Genomic DNA, 24414 nt, shown 5'->3' on the forward strand with positions numbered 1-24414 from the left:
CGAACCAGCAACCTTCCGAAACTGTCCCAACACTCTTAACCACTAGGCTACCTGCCACCTTCACATATGCCCACTGTAGGCCATCTTAAAAATCTTCTAGATGTATTCAATACAATAAACCCTGTATTTTTGCTGGCAATTCTTATCAATGGAAGGGCAATCTGCAATTCCTACAAAATGTTGGGACTTATAAATAAATGATAAACCCATTGATTCCTGAAGAGTAGAACTTAAACTGCCCCATGAGCTTAGTTTAACTGTCATAATCTGTCAGAATTCAAAATATAAACTTGTTTTCCCCATGTTTGTAAACAAAGCCTCAAACATGGTTAAAACTGTACTTTTATATCATGATGGTCGGTCTGTGAATTTAAGTGTGGTTACATTTCCCACAGCCCAATCCCTCAACCTTTTACCGAAACAGGCGGGAATGCTGCTTAGTTATCGTTTCAACTGCGGATTGCCGCTTGAATACCTCAAATATGTTTATTTGTGTGCTTGGGAGCACGTGTGGAAAATGTCTGCATAGAGCACCAAGCAAATTGTTAACTGCAGAGTTTAGCTGATTAAACTCAACGTTTTAAATCGTGGAGTTGAGATGCCTATGCAGTTGTGACATGCTAGTATGGATTTACTTTTTAGCTATACACGTGCCAAAACTAAATGCGTATTCCCGTTTGCTATGTTCATGACCAACTGCCATCATATAATTAACTGGTTAATTTTAGTGTGAAACGAGGAGCATACCTAGCTAACAGGACTGTTTGCGTAAACCTATCTCAGTCTTTGGTTAGCAGCTAACCAGAGTGAGTTAGCTACATGGATTCGCTTGAAAGTAGTTACAAAAACGAAACAATTTTGCGGCACAACCCAAACGACAGAGATCCTCTAAAACCACTGTGGCAATTCCTCATAACATTACCTCGACAAATGACAGGAATTCTCTCCCATAAGAGTACCGTTAAAGTTAGCTAGCCTAGGTTGGTTAGGTAACTTAGCCAGCTAATGCTAACTGACGATTGTTTGTTGAGACAGCACCTGCTACATACTGCTTAGTAGTAGGTACAAGGGCTAACATCATGCTATATCAACTAACAGTCAACGTATTTGAATGGGGTATTTATCTAGATGACTGGTTATTTCTACCTGACTGGCGAGCTAGCTAGCTACTTTACTTCCTTTTTCTCATCATATCCCTCCGTAGTATTGTTTTGCGGTTATCCGTCTACCTAGCAACCAGACGTTTTTTGAACATACATTTGCAATAAACGATTCCACCACTGTCGCAATTGCACACAAAGCCCAACTAGTTTAAAGTGTCCTTGCCGCTGAGCTTATCGTATATCCTTGCTAGCTGGTTATCAAATTCCTCAAAACGAAACTTACCATAATTACAACAGTATGCTGATCAAATTTGTAGCCATTTTAATGTAAAATAACTACTAAATAACCTGTAATGAATAAATTATTTGCTAACGAAGGCAATGCACACGTTCTCTCTATTCTGGAACGTCCGTCAATTTCAAATCGTGTAATGTTCCCACTTTTCTAGTGGGAAATTGGTTTAGCAAATCGAAACCTTTGTTTGTGTCCACATTGTTTTTATGACATAACTCGTTTTTAATTTCTTAGAACTTGTAACGGTGCACCAAATGACTAATAAATTGAACCCCGTTGTCTACACTCAGACTTCCAGGAAATATAACTTGATTGGTTGAAATGCCTATGAAATGCGTCATCCTCTCAATCACCAATGGCGTGTTGTTAACGCGGAGGATGTAATCGTTTGGATTTGGGAAGAAAGGGCAGTTTATTTCCTGATAGCTTTTTGCTATCTATGTTATTGATCTACTGTTAGCTAGGTAGGTAATATTATATTTCTTAGCTATCAGCGTTCAGGTAAGCATTCTGCCGTATATTTTAATCTCTGAAAGTCGGAGATCTTCACTATCGTGTATCGCACAACAGTTTATATGTTATTCACGTAACGGTTGTGATGTCGCTAAACTAGCTAGTTAGCCAACATCTTAATGTATTTATTGAATAGGCTAGCTAAAGTAACTGCATAGTTATCTGATCAAACTGGACATTCCAACGGGCTGTAAAAAAACATACAGTTAGYTATCAAGTGTCTAACGTTACCTAGCTAACCCTACTGGGCTAACTGTTAAGCGTCAACATGCATGCAAGCATCATGCATTCCATTGCATGGTTAATTGATCCCCATAGCTAGCTAACTAGCTAGACAAACAAGAGCCTGCCTCAACATGACCAGTGCCATGTTCCTTCTTTACTTTAGATGTTTTACTAGGTTTTGTGAAACCATAGAGTCAGCTGTAACGTTAGACATGGGGGAGCCCAAGACGCCCAAATGTGGGTCCATAGAAGAAGAGCTGAGTTTCTGGAAGGAGCAGTCAGACAAACACCAGCAAAGGTAAGGAATTCTACCAATGGTTGGTAGCTAGCAGCCGAACTGGTTGGCCTAGATGTGTGGATAATGGATAGAGGTGAAACAATCCGAATCTGTATCTCTGAAGTTGTCCGTAAGTGTATATCTAGGAAGTTTACCATATATCAATCCTAAACGGTCATGGCTAGAAGGGATCCAGTTTTTGTCAAATTAACGTCAAAAGTGTATTTTTTGTATGTGTTTAGCTAACCCTAAACCTTTTCCTAACTTTAAGTAATTTCTCCTAACCTGCTATGAAAAGTCAAATCTGATGTTAATTTGACAAAAGCTGGATCCCTTCTAGCCATGACCATCCTAACTTCACCCTGTAACAGAGAAAAAATTGAATCTAATCCTAGATCAGAATTCAGTGGCGATTTCCTTCTACATAGTTTAGCTATGAAAGTTAGATGTGTTTTTGACGTGTGTTTGTGTCCAGGGCTGAGGAGGCACAGGAGGAGTTGCAGGAGTTCCAGCAAATGAGTAGGGACTATGAGGMGGAGCTGGAGACTGAGCTGAAGCAGTGTGAAGCACGGAACAGAGAACTACTGTCCAACAACAACCGGCTACGCATGGAACTGGAGAACATCCAGGTTAGAACCTAGAACACCTGTATTGTCAAGGCCAACACTACTCATATTCTGTAGTTTTGCATCACCAYGTCATATTATCTYGTATACTMTGCATCCCATCACGTAAAGGTTGGGCTCCATATTCTGTATGTTTTAGTAGACTTCAAAGCGCCTTCTGTGTCTTGAGTTGTCTAGTAGTACACACAGTCACTCTAGCATCACTAAATCATAGCCACCATCACCAGATGCCCCCTGTGTGTTCATTACCACGGAGCAGCTGATTTCTGAGCAACTATTTATACTGCTGAGTCCAGAGGGAAGGTTAGTCATTGAATACTTGATTGTGTTCATTTCTTGGGGCCTGGGGGACAGTCAAGGACAAGCCTGTGAAGAAGTGAAGGGAGAACATCATCTAAGACCCAAATGAGCAGCAGACATGCATCAAAAAGAAGTGTTCTGTGTTTTTGCAGGAGAAGTACGGGGCGCAGCACTCTGAAGCGTTTAGGCAGATCTCATTGTTGGAGGGAGACCTAGAAGAGACCACAGCGGTCAAGGACCACTCCAGAATACATCAGAGAGCTGGAGCAGTCCAACGACGACCTGGAGAGGGCCAAGAGGTCAGTCTGGACACTTTGACCTCGACTTGGTTGTTATTATTGTGGCGTAATGACACTGACTTGTTATGTTGATGAGGGACTTTCAATATGTAAAAATAAAAAAAAAAAGCCGGTCTCTGCTGGGTTGTCATTGTATTGTAACTCTGAAGTGTCTGTCTGACACTTCTTTATCCAATCACCCTAATGAGATTGGTGTGTGTCTTGCCAATGTGTCAGCCAATGTGTACCCATTTTGTCACAAACTTCATAGGCCTACATACAGATTCAACCATGTCTGTCCTTCCACTCACCCTGGAGGATAGGATGTAATTTAAGATGTAACCATAGTAACTGACTGACCAATGTCCTGTCTCACAGGGCGACCATCATGTCCCTGGAGGACTTTGAGCAGAGGATGAATCACGTGATCGAGAGGAACGCCTTCCTGGAGAGTGAGCTGGACGAAAAGGAAAACCTTCTGGAGTCTGTCCAGAGACTAAAGGATGAGGCCAGAGGTTTGTGTGTGTAAGGGGGGACGGGGGTCAGTGCGTTTCTCTCTGTGTGTGAGTGTGAGAGAGAGAGAGAGAGAGAGAGAGAGAAGACAGAGGTGAGTCAGTGGAACAAGAAACTCCAAAAGGTTTTCATTTCATGTTCTAATCAAAAACTGCTGATTTTGCCAGATTTAGTTACCAGTTTCAAAATTATGTGCAATTTGATAGTTGACTAACTGACATTGTAATATCAGGATGATCCAGCCTTGCCCATTGTATTCCTCAAAGTAAGCAGAGCGAATGTGAGATTATGAGTTTGGCATTATGTGTAGAATTTACAGCTATAAAAGTCCTGCCTACTTCCTGGTTCAAGTACCGTACTGTTTTTTAATGGTCTTCAAGCTTATATATCATCATATTCATGAAAACGGGGTCATCTTAAGATATATACTGTAATTATATTTGTGGATTAATTTACCTTTACCCAGTGCCTTTTATGAAGGTTTTTGATTACGGGGGAAAAACGCAATCAAAAACCTTCATGAAAGGCATCAGTTAAAAGTAAATTAATCCACAAATATGAATATCATGTACAGTATCTTAAATGATCACATTTTCATGAATTTGATATATAAGCTTGAAGCCCATTCAAAAACTTGATCCAGAAAGTAGGTGGGACTTCCATTGCGTATTGGTGATTACTTATATTGACTTTTTCTATATTTGTACTGTAGTATCAATGTCACAAATGTCCTCAGTATTGAGATCTGATCTGTTGTCTCTTCTCTCTCTGTGTTGGGCAGATTTACGACAGGAGCTAGCTGTACAGCAGGTCCAGGAGCGACGCCCCCCCAGTAGCCTCTCTAAAGAGAAAGACAGGACMGAATCATCRTCACGCTCCACCATACCGACCACCCCCTCCAAACCACTTGGTACATTCCCAGCAACCCCAGCCTCAAGCATTCGTCGAGGTGGGTGAGACCAATGGTAGCTGTGTTGTGGGTTAAACTGTAATAATGACACATGACTTTATCCTAATTTTAAAATATATATAATTTAATGATGGTGGAATGCTAGTTAGACAGCACAGTATGAAGATGGATAGGCAAAAAATGCTTTTCTAATAGAAATCCCCAATCACACTTGTAGGCGATGTCATGGCGACGTTGGCTAGCTCAGCTTGTGCGTAGAAACACGTCCTCGGGTTTAACGGCGCGTGAGCAGGCCGTCAAATCAATGGCAATCCTTCGATATAAAGTTGTTTTTGATGAAAATGAAAACATGTCACTTTCAGGAGGTTGGAATAATAACATGTTCAATCACTTAAGAAACTGGCTTGAATCATGGTTGTGCATTTAGACTGAGAAAATGTACAACTAAAGAAGAATTTTCCACCAAACCCTGGCCTGGTCTGTTTTGCAAGCGTTCCAGGAAAGTCTTGCGATGTTGCGCCTCTGGCTTTAGAAACTATGTGCCTTTTGTAGCTGTAGTTTTATGTTGTGATATGTGCTAAATGTAATGTGTTTGTGTTTAGGGGATAACCTAACAGGAACTCCCCTGACTACGTCAGCTCGCATATCTGCACTCAACATCGTCGGGGAGCTCCTAAGAAAAGTCGGGGTAAGTAACATTGTCTTAGTAGGACCTATGCATTTAATACCACCCTCATAACATCACCATGAACCTTCAATGATGTATAGAATAAAATAGAACTCTAATTTAATGACTTAAAGGAAAACTCCATACAAAAACGATATCTTGGTATTTGTTTGGAATTTTCATTTTTAACGCATCTCCATTTCTGTGTCTATGATGACTCAGAGACTGTAATAAACTTCTTTCCCCTCTTGGATGCTCTAGAACCTGGAGTCCAAGTTGGCGTCTTGTCGAGACTTCGTATACGACACGTCGCCGAAAAGATCGGCTCTTCCGTCGTGTCCCGGTACCCCTCTGCTTAGAGGGAGGCACAGAGATCCAGGCCTGCAGCATGAGACCCTCCACACTACGACAGGTTAATGGGTCACAATGAGAAAATCATATATTTTATATATATTTCTGTCTCGTTGTGTGTATCTAGATTCAGCTTACTTAGTAGTAGTATTTATTAGGATTCCCAATTAGCTGCTGCCGAGGCAGTGGACACTTCCTGGGGGTCCAAGCAGAAATCAAAACACAACAAATTAAATGCATAATATACACTGAGTATACCAAACATTAGGAACACCTTCTGCACCCCCCGCCCTCAGAAACAGCCTCAATTCGTTGGGGCATGGACTCTACAAGGTGTTGAAAGCGTTCCACAGGGATGCTGCGCCATGTTGATTCCAATGCTTCCCACAGTTGTGTCAAGTTGCCGGATGTTCTTTTTGGTGGTTGACCATTATTGATACACACAGGAAACTGTTGAATGTGAAAAACCCAGCAGCATTGCAGTTCTTAACACAAACCGGTGAGCCTGGCTTTTACTACCATACCCCGTTCAAAGGCACTTAAACACCTCTACAGGATCGGTGGGTCCCCTGTGGGACGGTTGAGCTAACATTGGCTAATGTGATTAGCATGAGGTTGTAAGTAACAAGAACATTTCCCAGGACATAGACATATCTGATATTGGCAGAAAGATTAACATGAATTTAAGCTAACTGCACTGTCCAATTTACAGTAGCAATTACAAAAAAAACACTTTTTTTCTTTGCGTTATCTTTTACCAGATCTAAGTGTTATATTCTCCTACATTCATTTAACATTTCCACAAACTCAAAGTGTTTCCTTTCAAATGGTATCAAGATATGCATATCCTTGCTTCAGGTCCTGAGCTACAGGCAGTTAGATTTGGGTGTGATATTTTAGGTGAAAATTGAAAAATCTTTTGTCTTGCCCATTCAACTTCTGAATGCACACATACACAATCCATGTCTCAAAGGTTAAATAATTATTTTTTTAAAGCCATCTCCCCCCTTCATCTACACTGATTGAAGTGGTTTAGCAAGTGACATCAAAAGGATCATAGCTTTCACCTGGTCAGTCTGTCATGAAAGAGCAGGTGTTGTAATGTTTTGTATACTCAGTGTACATGGCACAACATTTAGCAGATGCTCCCATCCAGGGCGACCCACAGCTAGTGCATTCAACTCAAGATAGCCAGACATCTGGACTAAAAAGTACTTCACTCTCCATTTAGACTTCTACTGGTCTGAAAAAATCAACTAAGTATCCTACAACTAATGAACATGAACTGGGTGGGATCTGTTGTTCTGGTTCCTGTTGCTCATAACATTCTGTCTGATGTTCTACATTCAAATTAAGTTGTTGATTACGTGTTACTCATCATGGTAGACGTTCTGTCTTTCCGTTTGGTGAAGAGGTTAGAGTTTGGACCTGGCCTCCTCGGGGGGTCTCCTCCCATGGCCCCAGTCACCATCGGGGGAGTCAAGATCCTGCTATGAAACGAGGGCCTCCCCTGCCCCCCTCCACCTTCACACCCCTGCACCAGACTGTACTACCCATCAGTAGGGCTTAAACTGTGTCCCTCTCTCACTACACTACCAGCTGAACATCCTCCCCCCTCAGTCAAACTCTGAACCAGGAAGCTGCTCCATCAACTTATTTGCTGCATGGACTCTTGAGAAGAACCGCCGCTCACGATGCTACAGTTTTATTTTATTAATGAATAATAAAGGGAGGATTCCTTGACCCCGCTGCATGTCCTCCTGCTGATCCCTTGACCTCTGAACCCAAGTCCTGTTACTATGCCACTAACACCCCCCACCACCCCACTTCTCTGATTGGACTCCATCTTGGATCTTTGTGTGCCAGCTGTAGCAGAAGAGTGAAGTTGGTCGATAATTGGTGATGTTAGCATTGCTGCCTTTTTTCAATATATCACCACCACATGTAAGTTTGCCTATCATGATTCCTTTCTGTATGTCTAACTCTCTGTATATGTCCGTTCGTAGCTAAGCCACATATGTGCTTAGAGGCTATACGTGTAAAGTGTCGGAGATGGTAAGTTAGGCTAGCTTTACCTTTTGGAGAATGTGTTATTATTCCTTCGTGCTGTCATCTGCTGTAAAAGCTAAGGATGGTCTGAAGTTTTATGGTACTACTTTACAGGTCAATGTTTCAGTTAAAAGCTGGTTTATTGATGTACAAATATACATTATTTTAAAGGTCTTCTACCTGGTAACTTGAAAAAGTATTATGTGAGAAATGCACAGACTAGCTAGCCTATACCCTGTCATGCATTTGCAGAATGTTTTATAAGGTAGGCAAGATATAGGAACAGAGAAGTACATTGAGTTACCTTCTGAGAATCTCCAATTTAGTCTAGGTCTTTGGCAAAGACATTTCTTTCTGTTACCACAGTTGATAAAGTTGCCATTCAGTGTTTAAGATTTTTTTTTTTTCTCTTTGTTTGATGGTGGTATATGTTTTTTTTTTTTACGAGTTGGAGGGTTAGGGGTCACCACTGCACTGCTGAATGTATAGAATCTATACTATAGAATCTATATTGCAGATGTTTCTAATAGGAAGTGGCCTAAAGACAGCTTGAGCAGGCAGTCGACCCAGAATTCCTGTCAAAAGACTGATCTTATATCAGATCAGGGAGCTATCAAAGATGACAAAATAGCATAATAGATTTGCCAGACTAGAGTTCGATTTTACAGAATAGGTTTTGAGATAAAGCACAGTTCATACATTTCCAAAACCATTATGGATGATGCCTTGGTTACACTGTTAATGCTGGACGTATGAATTCATTACGTACTGTTTAAAAGAGAATGTTTCAGCCTTTGTATTTCCAATGAGGAGCAATAGTCCGATATCAAGGACATGTTACTACTCAACGACAGATGGAACGTTTGTACTTATTAAACAATGTTTATATTGGTTCCGTCCATGTGCTTATCCAATTCCCCTGTCATGTTTCTGATTAAGGAGTTGGTTAGAACACAGATTTGAACCAGGATAATATGTCTACAAACAACAACTCTTACAGCGCCTTGTAAAGTCTGCTGTTGTGTAAGGACCAGAGAGTACCGTTTGTAGAGCTTCTTTTACAACTGTACATGTAACCAACCGTTGGAAATCGTTTGTGGGTGTGTTACTAACATACTAACTTCTGTTTGGATTTACATTAATGTATGCACCTGAGGTGCTCTACCTTTTTGACCTGTTGGTTTGCAATCCTTTTTGTATCAAAATGAACAGATAAAATGAACATTCTAAACATGCTTTTGGCAATATCATTCAGGATGTGGACACAGACATATAGTAGAGAAATAGGGTTACTTTTTCACTCTTATTTATTATGCAGGTGGTTCCACAATTTATAGATTTGAAGAAGTGGCATGTAAACGTCAATTGAGTAAAAACAAGACAAAACATTGTTGTAAAGGTYACCAGTCGCGGGAAAAACAAAAATATWTTTTTGTTGAATATGCATCTGGACATACAAAATGGCCTTGATGGTATGACACTATTCCCACTGATATTCTACTTGGCAAGGTACACAACTGAAAGTACCTGTCTTGTTGATACTATGTGTATTAGACTTTAGGAACAAGAAAAGTCTGATAGGAATATGTAGGAGAAAGGGGTGACTGGTTTTGGTTTCTAAAAGTAGGAAGGTGTTCTGCTACCCATACTTCAGTCAAAAATATTCAAAGTATGAAATATATATGGTCGATTCACTGTCCTTAACACAGACAACAGAACGGTTGCAACTGTGCGCCAATATTGGGGCAGCTATTCTGAATACAAACAAAATACATTTGGACTACATCATTAATTTTTTTTTAGCTGGGTGGGTATACCATTTGTCATAGTATACATTGACCTTCTATAACGGTCTTAAAAGTTAACAGCAGTGTAGAAGACTGGACAAGTCATAATGTCATTGAAATAGATTTACATGAACGCTAGATGTATAAATCTAGAAATACAATGTGATGCCTATAATTAATTAGGATTTAAAGTGACGAATAGTAACACCTGGATTTATCCTTCCAGATGAAAGGAGTATAAGGAACAACATGTAACCTACGTACCTTCGAGGGGTACAACATTATGCTAAGGAAGTATCGTAGGGACAAGTAATTCAGTGCAGTACAAAACAGTGTAGCAAAAGAACAAATCAAACTAACATCCCAGGCACTAAAATTAAACAAAATTAATTATTACGCCTTTGTCTCTTATGCCTCCATTTTGTCTGTTTTGAATTGTGAAAAGCCTCATGTGCTCTGAACGAGAAGGCAGTCGATATGTGACTGATATAGAGAATCATATTTGGAAGTGATATGAAAGAAAGAGTAAGGTTGAAGTCACTTGTGTGTTCTTTGGTAAAGCAGGTCTGTCTGGCACAGGTGCCAGACAGTAATACTGAGTCTGATTGGCTGGATGCTTGTAATACTGATTTTAATTGGATGGTTTTGGGCTCTTCTACTCAACAGACTTTGTTCCGTTGTAGTCCCCCTGTGAGTCCCCGTCTTCTTCTGACGCGTCATCGATGACCCCTCTCCGGGCACTGCCCCCGACACGGCGCGGTGCGCTGCTGAAAGAGGGCTCGGTCCCGCGCCTGAAACGCAGACCGCACCGATGCAAGACACACAGACACAGGACACACATACAAACACACAGATGAGACGAGCTATGGGCAAGACCATCTAGGTTTCCTGGTAACCTCAGGACAAGTTGGAGACTTTTTGCTCCCATTGTCTGCATCTGTATATCTATCTACCTTTTTGTTTTAACAAGTTAAAATGGATGTCTAACAATACCTACCAGACAGGTTGTGATCGTCACTGTTAATAAAGTATTGACATCTTATTACAATAATAGTCCCACTTTAAACAATGTACAACTTATAAAGGCTTTAAATGCCTACATAAAGCTTCATAAGCACTACAGAAATACTTCACAAATCATCTGTGAGCGTATGATAATATAAATGGTGTATAAACATTGGCAATTCGCCCTACTCTGGTTGTCAGTCACCCTTTATACCTATAGAGTATGACATGCTTCTAGATGATTTATGAAGCCTTTATGTAGTTTTATGAGGCCTTTGCATGCTATATAAAGCCTTTATAGTTTGTACTTCATTTAAAGTGGGACCACAAATGGTCTATTAAGTTAAACTACATCATTTCATGTAACTTGTCTATAACGTTGTTTGTTAGACTGGGTAAAAAACACTCGTGTTGAACACGAGAAGATGAAATGGCATCGCTGAAATGCAGAATGAGTGAGATTTAAGTACAGTAGGCACGCTGCACACCGGCGGTTATATCTTTAACTCATTTGACTCCTGTCTAGAGAACACTAGTCTGGGTCCAAAACGGTTTGTGCTGTATTGTCAACTCCGAATGGTCACCGGAAGACCAAGGATTTGCACAGACAGCACAAACAGATCTGGAACCAGGCTAGACAGACACAGAGAAATAGTTTGGTTTAGGGCAACTAACAAGCATGGAGAAAAATATGGTCACCAGTAGTAGAAAGACCACAATGGAGTGCAATACACTTTTCTTGGCACTGTTTCAGACTATGAGCTCTTATCAGAGGAGCTCCATTGAAGATATTGACCGATAACCATATTTCACTCTTTCAGGCGGAGAAATGGCACAGTCAGTTGGACAAGAGTGCATGGGGGTAAGTTAATGGAAAGTTAAAGAAATGGTGATAAACTTCTGAACGCAGAGGTACCTGCTACGTTACTCCTTGGTTCTGGGATTGGGTTGCTCTGCAAAAAAGATTCAAGAAAGGCTTTGATATCCAGAGGACTCACCATGGTTTTGGAAACAGATATACTCTAGTACAGTGTTCAACTTGTTATCTGCAAGCCAAAAGGGTAACTTTATGCTCATTGCCCATTGGAGAAGATGTAATTGTGGTTGGCGAATGGGGATTGTTGAAATGTCAGTGTGGTTGTTGTAAATCTACTCAGTGTTATATATTGGACCTGCCTTGATTTGGGGTGGGATTATCATTTTCTATCGAGTGATTGAGAACAGTGAAACTACAGTACACAGGAGAGGTCAGGAGCAGGGATCTTGCCAAAGACACCGCCTGACTCTGGGTCATGGGTCACACTGTACCTGAGTTTGCTCTTGAGGGAGTTGACCTCCGCGGCTCATGACATCGTTAGCCTCGGTGGATCATCCAGCTCCTCTGCAGCTTCCTGCGGGCAGCCCGTGATGCGCTGAGACTCCTCCTCCGACTCCTCCATGCTGGCGCTTCAGCTGCTCATCTCGCGTGTTGTGCCCTTTTCCTGCCTGGGGAGGAGAGGGGGAAAGGGACGAGAGTGGTGGTGGGTCATAAGAAGTGTCAAACCATTCAATTGCAGAAAGGAGAAGAGGGGTTCATTGGCATGACATAACAGCTAATACCTGTTCCTTGTACGTCGGCGACTTTTCCCTCGTCCATCTCCACCTGGATCAGCAGATCTCTTTCATCTTTTTGTCCTTTCCTGGCGCAGGCCCTTGGCTACGGCCGCTTTGTCTCTGGCTCTCCTGCTCCACCTGCCTCCTCCAACTGAGCCCCCCCCACCCCCTCCCCCCCCCCCCCCCCCCCCCCCCCCCCCCCCTCCCCCCCCCCCCCCCCCCCCGCCCCCCCCCCCCCCCCCCCCCCCCCCCCCCCCCCCCCGCCCCCCCCCGCCCCCCCCCCTCCCCCCCCCCCCCCCCCCCCCCCCCCCCCCCCCTCCCCCCCCCCCCCCCCCCCCCCCCCCCCCCCCCCCCCCCCCCCCCCCCCCCCCCCCCCACCCCCCCCCCCCCCCCCCCCCCCCCCCCCCCCCCCCCCCCCCCCCCCCCCCCCCCCCCCGCCCCCCCCCCCCCCCCCCCCCCCCCCCCCCCCGCCCCCCCCCCCCCCCCCCCCCCCCCCCCCCCCCCCCCCCCCCCCCCCCCCCCCCCCCCCCCCCCCCCCCCCCCCCCCCCCCCCCCCCCCCCCCCCCCCCCCCCCCCCCCCCCCCCCCCCCCCCCCCCCCCCCCCCCCCCCCCCCCCCCCCCCCCCCCCCCCCCCCCCCCCCCCCCCCCCCCCCCCCCCCCCCCCCCCCCCCCCCGCCCCCCCCCCCCCCCCCCCCCCCCGCCCCCCCCCCCCCCCCCCCCCCCCCCCCCCCCCCCCCCCCCCCCCCCCCCCCCCCCCCCCCCCCCCCCCCCCCACCCCCCCCCCCCCCACCCCCCCCCCCCCCCCCCCCCCCCCCCGCCCCCCCCCCCCCCCCCCCCCCCCCCCCCCCCCCCCCCCGCCCCCCCCCCCGCCCCCCCCCCCCCCCCCCCCCCCCCCCCCCCCCCCCCCCCCCCCCCCCCCCCCCCCCCCCCCCCCCCCCCCCCCCCCCCCCCCCCCGCCCCCCCCCCCCGCCCCCCCCCCCCCCCCCCCCCCCCCCCCCCCCCCCCCCCCCCCCCCCCCCCCCCCCCCCCCCCCCCCCCCCCCCCCCCCCCCCCCCCCCCCCCCCCCCCCCCCCCCCCCCCCCCCCCCCCCCCCCCCCCCCCCCCCCCCCCCCCCCCCCCCCCCCCCCCCCCCCCCCCCCCCCCCCCCCCCCCCCCCCCCCCCCCCCCCCCCGCCCCCCCCCCCCCCCCCCCCCCCCCCCCCCCCCCCCCCCCCCCCCCCCCCCCCCCCCCCCCCCCCCCCCCCCCCCCCCCCCCCCCCCCCCCCCCCCCCCCCCCCCCCCCCCCCCCCCCCCCCCCCCCCCCCCCCCCCCCCCCCCCCCCCCCCCCGCCCCCCCCCCCCCCCCCCCCCCCCCCCCCCCCCCCCCCCCCCCCCCCCCCCCCCCCCCCCCCCCCCCCCCCCCCCCCCCCCCCCCCCCCCCCCCCCCCCCCCCCCCCCCCCCCCCCCCCCCCCCCCCCCCCCCCCCCCCCCCCCCCCCCCCCCCCCCCCCCCCCCCCCCCCCCCCCCCCCCCCCCCCCCCCCCCCACCCCCCCCCCCCCCCCCCCCCCGCCCCCCCCCCCCGCCCCCCCCCCCCCCCCCCCCCCCCCCCCCCCCCCCCCCCCCCCCCCCCCCCCCCCCCCCCCCCCCCCCCCCCCCCCCCCCCCCCCCCCCCCCCCCCCCCCCCCCCCCCCCCCCCCCCCCCCCCCCCCCCCCCCCCCCCCCCCCCCCCCCCCCCCCCCCCCCCCCCCCCCCCCCCCCCCCCCCCCCCCCCCCCCCCCCCCCCCCCCCCCCCCCCCCCCCCCCCCCCCCCCCCCCCCCCCCCCCCCCCCCCCCCCCCCCCCCCCCCCCCCCCCCCCCCCCCCCCCCCCCCCCCCCCCCCCCCCCCCCCCCCCCCCCCCCCCCCCCCCTCCCCCCCCCCCCCCCCCCCCCCCCCCCCCCCCCCCCCCCCCCCCCCCCCCCCCCCCCCCCCCCCCCCCCCCCCCCCCCCCCCCCCCCCCCCCCCCCCCCCCCCCCCCCCCCCCCCCCCCCCCCCCCCCCCCCCCCCCCCCCCCCCCCCCCCCCCCCCCCCCACCCCCCCCCCCCCCCCCCCCCCCCCCCCCCCCCCCCCCCCCCCCCCCCCTCCCCCCCCCCCCCCCCCCCCCCCCCCCACCTTGGCCTCCAGGGCAGTGATGGATGACTTGAACTTGGACTTGACCTGTCAGAGATGATAGAGAACCATAGCCACAATTTAACGGTACACTACATGCCCACTAAGATAGACCGGAAAGTAGGGACACTAAATATTTTCTCAACGGGGAGAAACCTAGGTAGTCACATCTACGTAAATCTACTATCTCTGACCTGGTTCTCCATCTCCTGCAGCTTGGCCTTTAGGTCCTTGTTCTGTCTCTCCATCTGCTGCCGGGCGCTCTCGTTCTTCTGGGAGGTGGTGCGCTCGGTCTGCAGCTCATTGTTCAGCTGGTCCACCTGAGTGTGAAGAGTGGTCAATATGTGGTCACTGACGCTGTGAGTTCAAAACTTGGTCACTGAGGGTTAAAGGTATGGTCAATGTACAGCCAAGAGGTGGTAAATGTGTGTCTAAGAGGTGGTCTATGTACGTCCAAGAGGTGGTCAATGTGCGTCTAGAGGTGGTCAATGAGGGTTCAAAGCATGGTTGATTAAAGGTCAAGTTGTGGTTCTAGTGCAGGGCTGCCCAACCCTCTTCCTGGAGATTTCCTTAATTTCACCTTTATTTAACCAGGTAGGCCAGTTGAGAACAAGTTCTCATTTACAACTGCGACCTGGCCAAGATAAAGCAAGCAGTGCGAGACAAAAACAACAGAGTTCCACATGGAATAAACAAATGTACTGTCAATAACACAATAGAAAAAAGTCTTTATACAGTGTGTGCAAATGGCGTGAGGTAGTAAGGCAATAAATAGGCCATAGTAGCGAAGTAATTACAATTTAGCAAATTAACACTGGAGTGATAGATGTGCAGATGATGATGATGTGCAAGTAGAAATACTGGTGTGCAAAAGAGCAAAAAAGTAAATACAAAGAATATGGGGATGAGGTAGGTAGATTGGATGGGCTATTTACAGATGGGCTGTGTACAGCTGCAGCGATCGGTAAGCTGCTCAGATAGCTGATGTTTAAAGTTAGTGAGGGAGATATAAGTCTCCAACTTCAGCGATTTATGCAATTCGTTCCAGTCATTGGCAGCAGAGAACTGGAAGGAAAGATCTACTGTCCTGTAGGTTTTTCAGTTCAACCCTAATTTAGCATTTCTGATTCAGCTATTTAAGGTCTTGTTGAGCAGCTAATTAGTATAATCAGGTGTGTTATATTAGGGTTGGACTGAAACCGACAGGATGGTAGAGCTCCAGGAAGAGGGTTGGACAGCCCTGGTCTAATGTGTTTAAGGTGTGGTCACAGTGTGTTTCAGGTCGTTAGGAGGAGGGGTCCTGCCAGTCTAACCTGTTGAGTGCTCTCCTCAATCTGTCGTTGAGGATCTCCATGTTACTGCTCTTTCCTCCAGCTCCTCCTCCAGCTGGGAGATCTTAGCCTCCAAACGACGCTTTTCATCAGACAGGGCTGACCTGGAAACAGCACCAGGAAAGTCAGTCAGTCACACAATGTTCCGCTACACCACCACCACAATGTCCACTACACACCACATGTTTCAGTCACAAGTTCCCACACCCAACAGTTTCAGTCACACATGTTCCAGTCACACAATGTTCCACTACCACAACAATGTTCGTCACACAATGTTCCACTACCAACAATGTTTCAGTCACACAATGTTCATACCACACATGTTTAGTCGCAATGTTCCACTACACCACACACAATGTTTCAGCACACAATGTTCCATACACCACAATGTTTCAGTCGCAATGTTCCACTACCACACAATGTTTCAGTCGCAATGTTCCACTACACCACCACAATGTTCAGTCGCACAATGATCCACTACACCACCATCTAATGCTGCGTTCAATTCACTGTTTCCAATTCATTCCACTCATTTGACTGTGGGAAAATGGTGAAATACAAGAGGCATTATAATGCTGTTAACATCACACTCATTTAGTAAAGGTTCTACTTACTTTCCAGAGGTGTTGCTGGCTAGTTCGTCGGCCAGCTCGTCCGCTCAGACTCTGCTTGTTTCCGTGCCCTCTCAGCAGCAGCCAGCTCCTACACACACACACAATAGCATTCTGGTCAAAAGTAGTGGACTATATGGAAATAGAGTGTTATTTCACACTTTGCCATGCTATCTACAGTGAGCCAGGCTACGTTACCTCCTGAATCTGCATGAGCTCAGCCTCCAGACTCTTGGCCTTCCTCTCGCTCTCCTTGGCCGTACCCAGCACCTCTTCTCTGGCTGCATGGGCATCTTCCAGTTCCCTCTGGAAGTCCTTCATCTGGGCCTGGAGATGGAATGACATAATTACATTATAAGGCATCATAAGGCTTTATAGGGTGTGATGGGTTCTGACTTCTAAACTTGAAATATCCTTGTTCATGGTACTGAGGGAGAGAGGGGAATGCAGAACGTTTACATTCTGTCAGAACATGTTATTGATGACATCAGTCTGGTACAAGTCAAGAGGACAGCCGTGACTTGGGGAGGAGTGAGGAATTTGGGCAGAGGTCAGGTCAGATGAGTGAGAAAGAACATGCATCACTAAAGTCCTTTCTAGCAACAGATATGTATTGGCTGTCCAGATGTGTAAGGAGGGGACTCAGCATATGAGGAAGGTTTAAATACCAGTGCTTGTGTAAATATGTCTTTTCAGCTGTCTGACCAATTGGGTGAAATAAACTTGGTTAGAGCTTTTCATAGTTGTCCATTAGTTTTTCCTCTTTTATTTAGAACCTAACAGGTTTATGCAAAAGCCATAGCCAAACATCACACAAGCTGGATTCATTTTACACCATGAATACTACATATGACTAAATAAGGAATAGGCTATCATACTGCTACATAAACATAACAGTATCACTGTAAGGTAATGTGTTACAGTATCATCGTTCGCTCCCACTACCTGGATCTTGCGCAGCTGTTTGATGGCCTCGTCGCGTCCCTTGTTGGACATCTCGATCTGTCCCTCCAGGTCCTTCATATCTCCCTCCAGCTTCTTCTTGGCTGCTGCCGCCGTGGCTCTCTGCTTCCTCTCGTCCTCTAGCTCCGTCTCCTCACGCACCTGGGAGCACACATACAGAAAGCGAAGGCTGAGTACACAGCTCATTCAGCAACATCATTTGTTGCTGTGAATGTGTGTCAGTATTGTGTAGCTCAAGAGTGGCTTGAACACCCTGGAGAGTTAATCCATGAACCTACTTCTTTTCTGTGTAACAAAATGGTGGCTTTTCCTCTTTACAGTTTTTCTTCTTCCCTACCTGCTTTATGAGCTGTCTCTTCTTCTCCTCTCCCATCTCGTCACGTCCCACCAGGTCCTTTCGAACTGGGCCTTCAGGGCCTGCATGTTGACCTCCAGACGCAGCTTGGCGTCCTCTGCAGCCTGCAGTCGTCCTCCAGCTCCTCCAGCTGGGTCTTCATCTCCTCCACCTGGGCCTCCAGCCCACGCTTCCCCTTCTCCAACTCATGGACCTACGGATGGGATGGAGGGGTGGGTGGGTGAGAAAAGGTTGTGGACATGACTGCCACCTATTGGTGGTTTAAGAATATTGCCATTTAAATAAAAAAAGGTGATTAAATTAGTCCTGGATTAAAAATCAGGCTCAATCTCCATGGAAAGAGGCTCCATTGAAAGATACTTTTAGTCCAGGACTAGGCTTGATCGGTATCTGGGAATCTGGCAAATAGATTCCAGAGAAGTTGATTGTCCACACTCACACTCTTGCCCACGTCGTCTTAGAGCTGACCAGGTCTTCCATCTCAGTCCTCAGGGACTTGTTGGCTCTCTCCAGCTCCTCCCTGCTGTCCTGGGCCTCCTCCAGAGCACGGGCCAGAGACAGCGCCTTGGTCTCCTTCTCCCTGGCCTCTGCCTCAGCACGGTCCCTCTCATCGGCGTACTTACTGGAGATGGTCTTCTCCTCGGCCAACATCTGGAAGAAAGGTGAAGTGGAGAAAGTAAGTTCAGATGACTTTCAAGTCCAAATAAATTTGATTTCACTTACACGGCAGAGAAAGTAGTTAAAGAGAAGTCTTTTTTTGTTGTTGCATGGTTTAAGTAAATATGTTCTTCTTATTTACATTCTCTACACCCTGTTTATCTTTAACATAACATGCATCACAATTGCTTTGATTAGTGTCAGCATTTTGATATGTCTGTTGTACCAGCAGGCAAAACTGGTTGGTATTGCCTCATTTCCATCCTTATAATGTTATGTCGACCAGTTTTGCAGTTGGTTGTTGACTGACCTGGTCGAATTCTTCTGCTTCTTCTCCAGGTTGGAGACGATGGTCCTCTGGTTGTCCAGGTCCATGAGGATGTCCTCTAGCTCCTGCTGCAGACGGTTCTTGGTCTTCTCCAGCTTGTCGTAGGCAGAGGCCTTCTCCTCGAACTGGGTGTTGGACGCTTCCAGGTCTCTCTGAAGACGCTTCTTGCTCTCCTCCAGGAGCTCATTGTTSCCGGCCATTTCTTCTAGCTTCTTCTTGGAGTCTGACAGCTGGTGATACAAGCAAAATAGTGTAAACGAGTGAATAAATGTACTTTCTTCATGTTTTCATTATTTGTTCATTTAACTGTTATTTTACCAGGTTAGTTGACTGAGAACACCACCTCATTTCCAGCTAGTCTTCATTTTAAGTGGATGCTGTATTTGACTGCCCCAATACGCTAACTCCGAATGACCACTACAATCTCTTGTTTTGGGAACATAACGCACAGGAARTGTCCACTTGAAATGGAAACAAGATGGATCTCTTCACATGCAGTATCCATCTCAATGAGGTTTTACCGTTTGACTCCAGTGTCTGACCCTGTGTGTGAACTCTGACCTGTATGTTGAGGGTGGACACATGTCTCTCCACGTTCCTCTTGGCCTCCACCTCCTCCTCCAGCTGTTCCTGCAGACTGTTGCGGTCGTCCTCCATCTGACGCAGCTTCGTGGAGAACTGCAGCTTCTGACGGGTCTCCTCAGCCAGCAGCTCCTGAGGAGGGCAGAGACAAGGTCAAAGTTCAGTATCAAACGCCAACCAATGAGCAACAAGTTCTACATACAGGATATCATAAACCAGCATTGAACAACAMAGAGCAGTTACGGGGAGTCCTTTTGGTAATATCTCACTTAAAATATACTTACAATGAAATGTTAGCTTGCATGAATATGCAGTACAGAATAAACAGGATGTATTGTGTGTGTACTTGTGTGTCTTGGACTTGGGCGCTGAGGGTGGAGACATCTTTGCTCAGCTTGATGTTCTTCCCCTCGGCTTCATTCAGGAGGTTGGTGACACTCTCTAGTTCAATCTGTGTAGAGAAAGAGATGGGATATGAGTCAGTATCTCATCTAGCTAGTGAAACTTGTCTTCTATATCTATGGACTATTTCATCCATTCATCTATTGCATCGTGCGTCATTCTACATAACTAATATCATTCTACAAAGAACAAAGAATAGGGTCCCTGTGTGGGTCTATGGGTGATCCAGCAGGTCCACATTTTTTATGAATTATGGCCATATGGGCTCTGTGTGATGATGTCATCATTGTGCGACCCCTCATCGTCGTCACTCACAGTGATCTTGGAGCAGCGCTCTCCCAGCTCGCCCTTCTGCTTCTCGCTGTCGGTGAAGCGTGCCTGCAGCTCGTTCAGCTGACCTTCGACCTTCCTCTTCTTGTTCTCCACGTCCTGTTTGGCCGTGGTCAGGGAGCGCACCTCCACCGTCAGCTCCGACGTCTCCTTCTCCAGGGCCTGCTTGGCCTTGTCCAGGTTCGACTTCACCTGGGGGACACAGAGAGGAAGGGGATTCAACCAGTCAATGGAAATACTATATAATGTAGGTAGGCCCACACAGCATCTAATACATATGGATTTTTCCGTATCCTGAAACCAGAGTGCTAATACATAGAGCTTCCATAATAGAACGGTCAAATGTATCCTGTTCTGTAGAAGATGCACACATGAAGTTATCATATGCTTCAGAATGTAGTCAGTTAGAGTCACGTCAAATCTGGCCAGTGATGATGCTATACAATCAGATACAGAACTTTGGGCACTTGAACAGGCCTAGTAGTGTAGCTACATTTCCTTACCCGTTTGGACTGCTCCAGCTGCTCTGTGAGCTCCTCTACAGCCTGGGTGTGTTTCTGTCTCATCTCCTGCACCTGGGCCTCGTGGGTCTGACCCTCGTCGTCCATGGCCTTCTTCAACAGGGTCCCTCCTGTTCTCTCTTCGCCTGCAGAGATGAGAGGATGAATGGGTGGGTGAGTGGGTGGATGGATGAAAGAATGTATGGACAGATGATGAATTGCATGAGTGATTGAATAGACCAAGTACTACCCTAGACTGTATGAATATACAGACAAATGACCAAATGGCTACGTTCCAATGTCCATACTAGCCTTCACTAAGAATATATTGCTTCATATTAAGTGGTATGCCAGTGTGGATATTGGAACAGAGCCACTGCCTAGTATTTGTACTCACCGGAGCTCCTGCTGGGTAGCGGTGCTGTCAAGTGTATCCTCCAGCTCAGACTTGAGGGCCTCCAGCTCCTCTCCCAGGTCCCTCCTGGCCTTCTCAGTCTTGTCTCTGGCCTGGCGCTCTGAGTCCAGGTCCTCCTGAAGGTCTGAGATGTGGCCCTCTAGCTCCCGGATCTTCTTTAGGGCATTGTTCTTCTGGGCCATCTCTCGTCCTCTAGCCTAGGGGGAAAAGGTGAACATTGTTTATATGTTTGTTATACATTGTGAATACGTTTGTTGTGGATGATTTCAAGATAATAAGACATATCACTAATAAAAGAAGGCGTATTCTGAGCTGAGCTAATATCAATAGATGGCACTGTTACATTTGGTGCTGTGTTTTAGAGGTCATATACAAGTGTAATGTGGACTTTTCACAGTATCATGTGAGGATCTATAAAACAACTGAAGGGGGCTCAAAAGGAAAGAATAATGAAAAGTGGCACAATTACAAAAAATAAATGTCAAAATTCAGTGTTTGGTGCCCACCTGGCCAGAGCAGCCTGTAGCTCCTCCTCCTTTCTTAGCCAGCTGGGCTTTGAGCTCAGCGATCTGGGCCAGCAGGTCGGCTATCTGCTCCTGGAGGTCGTTAGACTCCGCCTCCAGCTTACGCTTTGCTTTGTCCAGCTCCTGCCGACCCTTCTCCTCCTTCTTCAGACGGACTAGAGGACAAAAGATAAGAAATATATGGAAGGTTACTCTGTGGATGAAGATGTGTGTAGTGACTGAATAGCTTCTGACAAACTTCAGGACAACACAGATTGGTTACGATATAGGATGCTCCTGTATGGATATGGCTAGGAGTTTTTCCTGGTCAGGTCACATGGTCAGGAAAACCCCCAAAGCCACTATTTGTACGGACAAGATGTGCATTGTTGCTTGATAACTGAATAGGTGTGGTACCTCATGGAGAGTGGTTTATTTGATGTCTGGATGGGGTGAAAGATTGATACAAACCTCAAGTTCAGAGATCATCGACTCGTGTTTGTTCTTGAGCTTGGTCAGGTTTTGACTTCTCTTCCTCCTCTGCCAGGTTGGAGCTGAAATCTGCTAGCCTCTCTTCCATTAGTTCCTCTCCTAAAACAGGGTAAACAGACAGTGTAAATCCTAAATGTCATAACCCTGCTTTCATCAAATGCCGATTGAGTGGACAAATGGAAAACAGGATCAACTGTCATTATCAAATCTTCATTGGACCCATGGGCCCAGAGACTTGGCAATGCTGCTTTTACGATGCTTGAGACATTTGGTAACTGACACACTAGTCTCTCTTGATAGACGAAACACTAAAATGTTCCTTTAAATGGCCCATAGCCTTGACAATATGTCTCATATGACGCTGAGACGTGGTCCTATAACTGACCTTTAACAGTTTGGTGTTGTGGTCCTCCATCACCAAGACATCGTCCTCTAACTTCTTGATCTTGCCTTCACATGCTACCTTCTCCAGCTGCAGCTTCTGACGGGCATCCTCCTCCTCCTCCAGATGCTCCTCCAGGTCCTAAAAATGAACAAAACAACTGCCAGACTTAGGATTCAAACCAGCAACCCTCTAACCTACCGCCGTGACTTAACATGACTGGGACAAGCCTAAGCAACACACCCCGAACTAAAACTCCAAATACAAAGTCAAGGTGAAGACATAGAAGGAAAGGAAAAGCAAACCTGCATCTGTTGCTGCATCTTTTTCTTGTCCACCTGCAGGGCCTGAGCGCGGTCCTCCTCCTCTTCCAATCTGGCCTCCATTTCATGGAGGATCTCCTCCAGCTCCTGCTTCTTAGCGCCAGACGCACCCTCATCTCTTCCGCCTCTGCATACAGCTCGGTCTCAGCCTGCAGCTGCTCCTGCAGTGCGTTCCTCTCCTCCATAATCTGGATAGAGGAGGAGCCAGAGAAAAAGCAAGAGCTGAATAGAAGAAAAGTGTAGGGGGCCAGCACACAACCCTGTGATACACCAAACTTTCAAGTTTTAATGTTTTATTTTCATAACACTTATGTAAATGCCATTTTTTAGGCAATGAAAGTGGTGAAAAGGTCTACAATAGTAATTTAATTCAAACGAATATCTGAAAAATGGCAACATAATCCCTACAAAGATTGTGGAAAGCACATAGTGTGATCCTGGCGAATGGTTCCCTATACATACTGTTGTTTGTTTCAGGGTGATCTCCTTCAGCTCTGATTCGTACTTCACAGCAGACTCCTTGGCCTTCTGCAGCTCGTCGTCCTTCAGGCCCATCTCCTCCTCCTGGCGGGTCACTTGCAACAGAGGCTTGACCTGCAGGTCAGGATGACATGGTCACACTGCATCCGCCACCAAAGTCTATATCTGATATCTTGGTAAGTAGGACAGACATCAATTAATGGAATGTGTTGAATATTCATGTTGTTGAAACTCTACCTTGGTGAAGAGTCTCCACCACTGCAGTTCCTGAGTTTGAGGTAGGCAGCACAGTTCCTCTGAATCACCTTCATGGCCATCAGTTGCTGCTGTCTCTTAGCAAAGGCCCTGTTAGAACACAGGAGCGGAACCAACATTGACGCTGTAATGGAGCATTTATTGGCTCATAAAAGCCATTTTTCACTGATTCAGTTTCAATTGTGGACAGTGCTAATAACAGCATACATAGTGGCACTTTCGGAACCAGAATCAAAAAATAGAACAAACGTCTGTCCTGGGAACATAATGCGACGTCCTGGACTTCGCTAACATTTAGCGGACGTTCCCAGGACAAAATGTTGTTAGCTGGTAGAATTGATATATAGACTGAGGGCTTTATTGTATTAAAGCATTGTCAACACTGAGGCCATTGCTCACTTTCTGGCCAGGAAACTCTAGCCTGGGACTGGAAGGCGATAATGACCACCGTAATCTTCAGATCTCTCTCTCCTCGAGCTGGGCCAACACGCCGGTACGGAAGAAGATCTTACTCTGACCAATCCGGTACAAGTTGGGGTCCAGATCCAGGTGCTTAATCTACAGAACCAGGAAATGGGACAGGAAAGAATGTGAGAAAGGGGAATTGAGCTTGGTAGTGCAGTTGTACACTTGGTTTCTATCTTGGTACTTGGTGTCTCGTCTTGGTAGAATTCCAGAGAAGAGAATATGTAAGGCTGTTTTTATAGACTTGATATGATAAAAGTCCTGATGCTAGGATTTGGAAATGGCTCCACTTTCTTACCATGAGACCACACGCCTGTTTGCCATCCATGAACCCCTTGGGAATAGCACTAGCGCCAGGATCTCGTAACTGTAGAGTGAAAATATTGAGACAGAGACAAAGTCTGATTTAAGAGAAATGTTTA

General features: G+C 47.8%; 1 protein-coding gene and 1 pseudogene across 1 annotated transcript; one reads left to right on the top strand and one right to left on the bottom strand.

The window, feature by feature from the left end:
* The first annotated feature begins 1261 nt into the window (after window positions 1-1261).
* nde1 (nudE neurodevelopment protein 1) lies at window positions 1262-9342 on the top strand. Its single transcript, XM_024140932.2, is given in 10 exon segments — window positions 1262-1862; window positions 2300-2434; window positions 2889-3042; window positions 3492-3577; window positions 3579-3638; window positions 3996-4132; window positions 4912-5079; window positions 5643-5728; window positions 5969-6118; window positions 7460-9342. Coding segments are annotated over 9 exon segments (936 nt in total). The 5' UTR covers window positions 1262-1862; window positions 2300-2348; the 3' UTR covers window positions 7469-9342.
* Window positions 9343-9396: 54 nt separating this feature from the next.
* Window positions 9397-24414, bottom strand: part of LOC139025174 (myosin-11-like) — a 43671-nt pseudogene continuing 28653 nt past the window's right edge.

This window comes from Salvelinus sp. IW2-2015, unplaced genomic scaffold (genome assembly GCF_002910315.2).
Source record: "Salvelinus sp. IW2-2015 unplaced genomic scaffold, ASM291031v2 Un_scaffold2333, whole genome shotgun sequence".
Lineage (NCBI taxonomy): Eukaryota > Metazoa > Chordata > Actinopteri > Salmoniformes > Salmonidae > Salvelinus > Salvelinus sp. IW2-2015.